This window comes from Triticum dicoccoides, chromosome 5A (assembly GCF_002162155.2).
Source record: "Triticum dicoccoides isolate Atlit2015 ecotype Zavitan chromosome 5A, WEW_v2.0, whole genome shotgun sequence".
Taxonomy (NCBI): Eukaryota; Viridiplantae; Streptophyta; class Magnoliopsida; order Poales; family Poaceae; genus Triticum; species Triticum dicoccoides.
Genome location: NC_041388.1, coordinates 425,683,146 through 425,691,114, shown reverse-complemented (window position 1 = coordinate 425,691,114; position 7,969 = coordinate 425,683,146). Strand labels below are relative to the sequence as shown.

Here is a 7,969-nt window from a genome sequence, read left to right as displayed (position 1 = left end):
AAGTAGGACGTAGCAGCACCTACAGGAGTAGGGGATGGCGCGCCCACGGCAGCCGTCGAGGTTGACGGTGCGTCACTGACAGAAGCAGCGTCAGCAGAGGCCGGGGACGGGAGACACCCAAGCGGCAGCGGCGGTGAGGACCCGGCCTGGGGAAGCCCCGAGCTATGCACTGTCGGAGATGCAGCCACAACCGGCCTCAGCGGCAGCCCAACGCGGGACAAATGGCCACCAGCGGTCGGGGCAGCCTTGCGGGAGGCCAGGGCAGCCGCGGCCAGCACCGCGGCGGAGGTGGCTAACCCTGACGGAGCAACCGACATCGTGGATGCCGATGCAGGCCGCTTGCTCGGTGACGGCGGGACGACGCTCGGCCTGAAGCCTGCGGGCAGCAGCGTGCCAGCCGGGACGCAGGGCGGCGGTGGGGAGGGCGCCGCCGGCGAGGGCCTCGGGAAGCGCTCGGCGGACGGAGCTCCCGCCATGACCGACGCCGCGGACGCAGGCTTAGAGCACGGTCGTGGAGGCATGGCGTCGGATGGAGCGAAGCTTCGCAGGGGAGAGAGAGGAGGTGGAGGGGATCCCAGATCCGGTCTCAGCTGAAGCAGGGGAGGCCGGAAGCGGTAGATCGGGCGGCGCCGCCGCGAGCGCTCACCCGCCGGAAGCGCGAGTGCGAGAGCCTCTCATGTCCTGGGCGGAGAAAACTTCATGTTTCCATGGTCATAGTTCAAGACCACTGTGCTGACTGTGTGTCCAGCTCTGTTTTATCTACTTGTATTCTGCTGGGGCACCTTTTCTGTTTGTACTGAAATCGGGTGGTAACAAACTTCTGTTTTCCCTGTACCCTGAGGCACATGTTCAGGTATGTCGTCTCAGGGAGAGAATCCTGCACGGCTCGGCGCGGCGCGGTTCTCGTTCCCGCGCTGGTACGTCCAACTCGCAACCACCGGAGAATCCCCAGCTCTAAATCTTCACGCATTTGTCGCCGGAGTCTGACAGTATTTAGATGCATGAGAAACAGAACACTGCTGCGCTTGTGTCTCTCTCGGCAATGGCGGCTGATCCGCCATCCTCCTCGTGGCATGCTTTGCTGTGCCTCGCGCTCTTCTCGGCCGTCGTCGCGTCGTCGTCCGCGATGGACTGCGACGGCGACGACCGCGCCGCGCTGCTGAGGGTGAAGGCGCAGCTGGGCGACCCCGTGCAGCTCTTGTCCTGGCTCCCGGCCACCAACTGCTGCGCCTGGGAGCCGCCCGCCGTCTTCTGCTCCGCGGCCGGCCGAGTCACGGGGCTGGCGCTCTCCTCCCTCGACGGCGTCCGCGCGCCCGTCCCGCCGGCGCTCGGCGAGCTCCCGGAGCTCGTCATCCTCCAGGTCCAGTCCGTCCGCGGCCTGTCCGGCCCCATCCCGTCCTCCTTCGGCAACCTCACGCGCCTCGAGGACCTCAACATCGCCGGCACCTCCATCTCCGGCCCGGTGCCGGACTTCCTCGCCGGGCTAACAAGCCTCCGCACCCTCGTCATCGCCGACGGCAAGCTCGCCGGCCCCATGCCCGGGTGCCTGGGCAGCCTCCCCGGCCTCAGGTACCTGGACCTCAGCGGCAACATGCTCACCGGCGCCATCCCGCCGGGGCTGCTGCACGGGAGCTTCAGGTTCCTGATCCTGGCCAACAACCAGCTCACCGGCGAGATACCGAGCGACTGCGGCGACGACGACGTCGACACCCTCGACCTCTCCCGCAACCGGCTGACGGGCGACCCGTCGCCGTTCCTGTTCGGCATCGCGAAGCCGCTGGCCAAGGTCGACCTGTCGTGGAACGAGCTCGAGTTCGACATGAGCGACGTCAGCTTCCCGCACCACCTCACGTTCCTGGACCTCAGCCATAACCGGATCAACGGGAGCGTGGCCAAGTCGCTGATGGACGTGAAGCTGGAGCACTTGGACGTCAGCTACAACGGCCTCTGCGGCGAGATCCCGGCGGGGAGGTTCATGTCGGCGCACGGGGCGGAGAGCTACGAGCAGAACAGGTGCCTGTGCGGCACGCCTCTGCCTCCCTGCACCACAGGAGGCATCCTAGGTCGGTAGTCTCTAGTGATAATTCAGGTTTGTGCATGCATGAGTGGGAGTGGCGGCAGACGACGGTGATCAACGGGCAGCATGTTTTTTGTATGTTCAAGTTAGGGTGAGTATAAATTACACGCTCCATGAGCTATAATCGTGGAATCTTGGAGTGCATGCTCCATTGACTCGTTGGACAATTGTGACGGGTGTACAAGTAAAAGCGTCTTATATTTTGTTTACGAATAATCCTACACCTAGGAAAAGAACTACGAAGGGCCACGTAATTCTTTGCCCCCCTCCCTATTTTCAGTGGGGGTGGGCCCCGCCTTCTCCCAAGACCAATCAAATTTTGCCAACTGAGTAATCACGTAACAATTACGTGCGTTTAGTAGGTGTAGCATTGCCGTTTGTTTACATAGGAGAAACGAAAGGGGTACGTACGGGTAAAATCTTCTTATTGGTCTTTCATTCTCAAAATGCTTCCCAAGTTAAGAGCTCACTCTTGCTACCAAATTACTCATGGGAATATTTCCTTTTGGAGTTCCCCGTGCTATTCTTTCTAGACCGCCATTCATAATCATCTCATCATTCAACCGCCTGGCTTTATTTATCCTGCTCAGGTTAAGGGCCTCTCTTCCTGGGCAAAAAACTTGGAACAACAATCTTATTCATTCTCTTTTTCGAAAAACCTATACCTTCTTCTATTACTCAAACCTCCACTATTCAGGATGATCGCCCAAATATTCTTTGTTGGGACCTCACTCCAAATGGCAAATGCACTTCTAAATTCACTCTATTGCCACCGCCGGCTCTTCTCCCCCTCCATTCCCCCTCGACGCCTTCAGAGGCAGCCGTTGGCTCGCCATGTAGCCGCCGGTGAAGGGGGCGACAAGGACGTGCATGTCTCGCCTACTGATGATGGAGGGCCTGAATCCGAGGTGGTGTGGATGGCGTCCCTTCGATGGCAATAGCGCTTGCCAGTGTAGGCGGCCAGGCCCCTAGGCGGCATGGACATGAAGGCCCTGGTGGCCGGATCTCGCGGCGTGGGAAGGGTCCCGGTCCTCCCCTCGCCAGATATGATTTGAGGCGGTCCCCGGGGTCCCTTTCCATGCACGCGGATCACCTCCTTCGGCCAGCCCCGAACTCCGGCGTTTGTACTCGGTGGTGCTGGCAGTTGGCTCGGAGGATGTCGGGATGTGATCTTGTCTAGGGGGAACCTCTAACCGACGGCGGCAGCAACGACGTCGATGGCGCTCCGTGCACCATTACCTCCTAGGTGGCGACATCAACGTACAACTACCCCTAGTCCCCTTTGTCCTATGTGCCCTAGTGAAAACCCTACTTCCCGGTGAATGGGCAGCGCTAGCTACGTCGTCGTCACTTCCTTGGAGGCACCATCTTGGGCACTAGAAGGGTGTGTGTGGCAACCTCTGTTGGGTCCTAGTGGCACCCTGGGTGTTCACCTTGTTCAGGCTGCTCTGACAAAAACCCTAGATCTGGGTCTCCTAGATCGGACAATGACGGTGTCTTCGGTGCCCTTCTCCCTCCCAAGGGCATCGTTTTAGAGCAGGTGCTGGCTGGAGGGGACAAGAGGTGGAGCAGCGTTGCATCTTCAGCATCGACGACAACGGGTCTCAGCGGAGTGGGGTCTTGATGCTGGACACGTGGTTATGGGCGCATGCTGGAGGGTGACGCTGTCTGGCGCCGTGGTGGCGTCAATGACAGAATGGTCTGGCAAGGTCAATGCATTGATCATTCCTGAAGATGGGTTGGAAGATGATGACGACGGATTATAAAGCATGCGCATGCGGTGCGTGTTGAGGCTAGACCGGTTGGTGCTTCCTGCTAGCCGACGGGCGGCTTGATGAGGCCACTGAATTACATGGTGTGTGTTGACACGAGGTCAGGGTGCATCATCAAGCTTGTAGTTATGGCAATAGTGTTTGTCAAGAAGGTGGCGTTGGCTTGATTCATGTATTTTTTTTGTAAGACTTTGTTGGATATAATCTAATAAAAATGACTATGCATCGGAGAGGTCAGAGTTATCCTCCTTCTCAAAACAAAAACTTCTAGTTCACTCATAAATTGTGCTGGTGGGATATCAAAGCATTCGAGGAATGCTCCCTTTCAAAACTCTCCAGCCCTCATGTCCTGCTGCCACCATCCATCTGAAAATAGGGAAGACCTGCGGGGAAATACCATTTGGTTTTTGGGTGTATATACACCTCATATTAGAAAATAAATAAAAAACTTTTAGAAGTATTTTTAGAATAAACTTGACTTTCTTTTGCAATAGTATGTAAATTGTCATGAATAAAAAACCAGCATTTACTTTAGGGCAAAAAGAAACAAAATTTATTGCTATTATAGATCACTATTCACATGATTTTGACCGAAAATATATTTTTCTAAAGGAAGTCAACAGGATTTTTTCTTTTTGTGATTTTTTTACAAATACAATGAAAGGCAAGTTTATTTAAAAAAATAGATTTTTTACTTTTTATTTAATTACTAAAACTTTCTCCATATAGGGTGTATATACACACATAGACCATAGACCAAAGGTTTCCCTCCAGACCTGTGTTTCTTCTTCCAGCTTAGAAAAATGCATCCGCCCACCATCCAGTAAATGCGAACTGTACTGGCCACCCTCTCTGGATCGCCGATTTCGTTGCGTTCTCGCACATGGTACTACCTCCGTTACTTTTTACTCCGCGTATAAAATTTGTTTGAAGTCAAATTACATAAAGTTTGACCAAATTTATCTAAGAAAATAGCAACATTTATAATACAAAAGTTATGTAGTATATCTAAAGATATTGATCTTATATTGTGAATATTGGTATTTTTTTCTTATATAGTTGACCAAACTTTACGAAATTTGACACAGGACAAAAAAGAAACTGAGGGGTACATACTACCTGACACGGTTCAACTCTCTCCACTCCCATCACCATCCAAGAGACCGGCATGGATGCATATGTGACAATGTTAATAACGAGCACACAAACCACGCGTTTGTTGAGCGTTGCACACATCTGCATCCCGGCCTTTATTTTTAATTAAAATGCCTCCACCGGCACGCCGCCGCACTATTTGCACTACTAGTACGATTGAGCCAAAATGACATTCTGCGATATCCTTAGAGGCTTAGAGAATGTGATGGCATATGACCTAAGGAGCAAGTCTTTTTATCGCTGATTTGTTCATTCTCTAACTTCCACAGCCAATGCCCAGTAAAACTATGTTTGTATCGCTCTGATTTGTTCATGGGGCTGCTATTTTTCTTTTTAGCATTTCATGGGGCTGCTATTTTTTAAAAGCATTTCATGGGGCTGCTAATGGTACAAGTATATAGGCTAGCCTATGGTGGTAATACTGCCACCCTCTAAGGCTGGTCACAATGGGCAAGAACATAGTCTAGTAACTTACACACTTCCCTAGACTATGTTACTACCTTCACAGTGGGTAGGAACATCTATGTAGTGTCATGCAACAATGTATTTATTAGGTTATAGACTCATTGTTTCTTGAAGTGTGTGATATTTCGGTAACTTAGCTAGTTACCACAAGCACATCTTTCTTCATTAAATATGTGACACATAAGCAAAGTTGTATTGGAGTGTGTGATGTTACTCATAAGTTCCTCCCCGTTATAACCAGCCTAAATCGGTGATTTATTAATGAGGCCTGCTATAATGGCCACCTACCGATACACAAGTGAATGGGTTTACTCCCAAAATATGCTCCACATCAGCACGTAAAATTAATTACGTGCAAAACTGTACTAGCATTGCTCGGCTCTGTCTGCCGTGAATGAATCCATCTTATTCGTAAGGCTGGTCATAGTGGGGAGTAACATATACTAGTATCATGCATATGATACTAGTTTATGATACTACATCCATAGTACATAGTATCATAAAGTAGTATCATAGGTGGTCTTATTTATTGCCATGCATGACACATAGTAGCATAACATTTATTATGTTACGGTATCTACCTATGTTAGGCCCTGTTTGGTTCCAAATAAGTCACCAACTTATAAGTCAAAAAGTACAAAAAGTGGCTTATTTTGCCAAACGGACCCAACTTATAAGTCACCCCAACTTATAAGTCATAAGTTGCTCCAACCCAACTTAAAACTTATAAGTCACTCCCTTTTGCATGGGTCCCATCACCTTTATATTAAAAAACAAGGTGGGAAGGTGTGCTGACTTATAAGTCAGGTGACAACCAAACAGACGTGACTTATAAGTCACTGATTTTAAGTCACCTGACGTATAAGTCAGGTGACTTATTGAAACCAAACAGGGCCTTACTATGACCTTCTCTTTCTTCTTTAATTTCCTGCCACGTAAACATGTTTACGAGTCCCAAGTATATGATACTAGTTATGTTACCCCCACTATGGCCAGCCGTCGTACAGATGAGTGAAATTTATGTCTGGAGTGTAGGTGTAGGTTTATTGATTTCACTGCGCCGGGACCCTCCTTATTCAAACCAGATTTAGGTGTAGCAAAACGGGCTACCTACTACTCCATATCCTGCACCACTCGGAATGAAAATGCATCCGGCCACCAGCCAACGATCGCACCATCTCCATATCCTGCACCACTCGGAATGAAAATCACTACCACCATGCCATTCCCGTCACCGCTAGCCCTCCTGGCCGTCTCGTGCATGCTGCTGCTCCTGCTTGTGCGCAGCATGACGCGAGCCACAAAACCTCTCGCGCACCGCCACCGCCTGCCACCCTGCCCGCAGGGTCTCCCGATCGTCGGCAACCTCCACCAGCTCGGCGGGCTCCCGCACCGCACCCTGCACGCGCTCGCCGCGGCGCACGGGCCCGTCATGCTGCTCCGCCTCGGCCGCGTGCCCACCCTGGTCGTCTCGTCTGCAGACGCGGCGCGCGAGGTGCTGCAGCTGCAGGACCACGCCTTCGCGAACCGGCCCTCGCTCACCATCCCGCGGCGGCTCCTCTACGGCTGCACGGATAGCGCCTTCGCTCCCCACGGCGCCTACTGGCGCGGCGTGCGCAAGATCGCCGTGCTCCACCTGCTGAACCCCGCCAGGGTGCGCGCCTACCGTGGCGAGCGCGAGGAGGAGGTCGCCGAGCTTGTCCGGAAGGTGGAGCGGCAGGCACATGAAGGCGGCGGCGTGATGCGGCTGAGCGAGCTCCTGAGCGGCTTCGCCAAGGACGTGAACGGGCGGATCGTGCTCGGGGTGCGCGCCTCGGGCGGGGCCGGGTGGCGGGCCAAGGTGGACGCGCTGCTCGAGGAGGCCAGCGCGCTGCTCGGGGAGTTCCACGTCGGCGACTACTTCCCGTGGCTGGCATGGGTGGCCGCCGTGGACGGGACGGACGCCAAGGTGAGCAGGGCGTTTGAGAGGATTGATCGCATTCTCGAGATCATCGTGGCCGCGAGCGCTGGCACGGGGTGCCGCCACGACGAGGCGTTCGTGCATGTGCTGCTATCATTGCAGAGTGATTCGAGCGGGGCTGGGTGGCGCTTGACCAGGGACAACGTCAAGGCTCTACTTGAGGTACGTAAAACTGCACGCATGGTGCATTCATGCCGGAGGCTGGACACGTACTTTCTCAACGCGTCGAAACAAGAGCATTGACTGGCTACATCCACGGGGATGTTACTTATATCTTGAAAAACGATCTTATATTATGAGACATGGAAGTATATTTTATGGTGGCTAGAACAGTTGGCAAGATTTATTGGAAAGAAGGGGAAAGAAGAGGCCCACCCCGGTGAAATTCAGACGGGTTGGGCGATAGAATTAATAGGCAGGTTGCCTAGCTCTTCGTCAGGGCTTCTTATGTACGATTATTGTCGAAACAAATTGGTTTTGCTAAACCTTATGTGCCTCAAATCATTCTTAGAGCCACTCACCTTATTTCTTTTCTAGAGC

General features: G+C 52.9%; 2 protein-coding genes across 2 annotated transcripts in view; both read left to right on the top strand.

Moving 5' to 3' along the window:
* The first annotated feature begins 1,042 nt into the window (after nt 1–1,042).
* LOC119297526 (polygalacturonase inhibitor 1-like) lies at nt 1,043–2,241 on the top strand. Its single transcript, XM_037575284.1, has one exon. The coding sequence runs from the start codon at nt 1,043–1,045 to the stop codon at nt 2,069–2,071; it is 1,029 nt and encodes a 342-aa protein (XP_037431181.1). The 3' UTR covers nt 2,072–2,241.
* Nucleotides 2,242–6,688: 4,447 nt separating this feature from the next.
* The window catches only part of LOC119299687 (cytochrome P450 71A1-like), a 5,159-nt gene continuing 3,878 nt past the window's right edge, over nt 6,689–7,969 (top strand). The window contains exon 1 of the mRNA XM_037576854.1: nt 6,689–7,591. Within this exon, the coding sequence (XP_037432751.1) occupies nt 6,689–7,591 (903 nt within the window). The remainder of the gene's footprint in view (nt 7,592–7,969) is intronic.

Excerpts from the sequence above, each read along its gene's own strand:
- LOC119297526 (XM_037575284.1), top strand. The coding sequence starts at position 1,043 with ATGGCGGCTGATCCGCCATCCTCCTCGTGGCATGCTTTGCTGTGCCTC.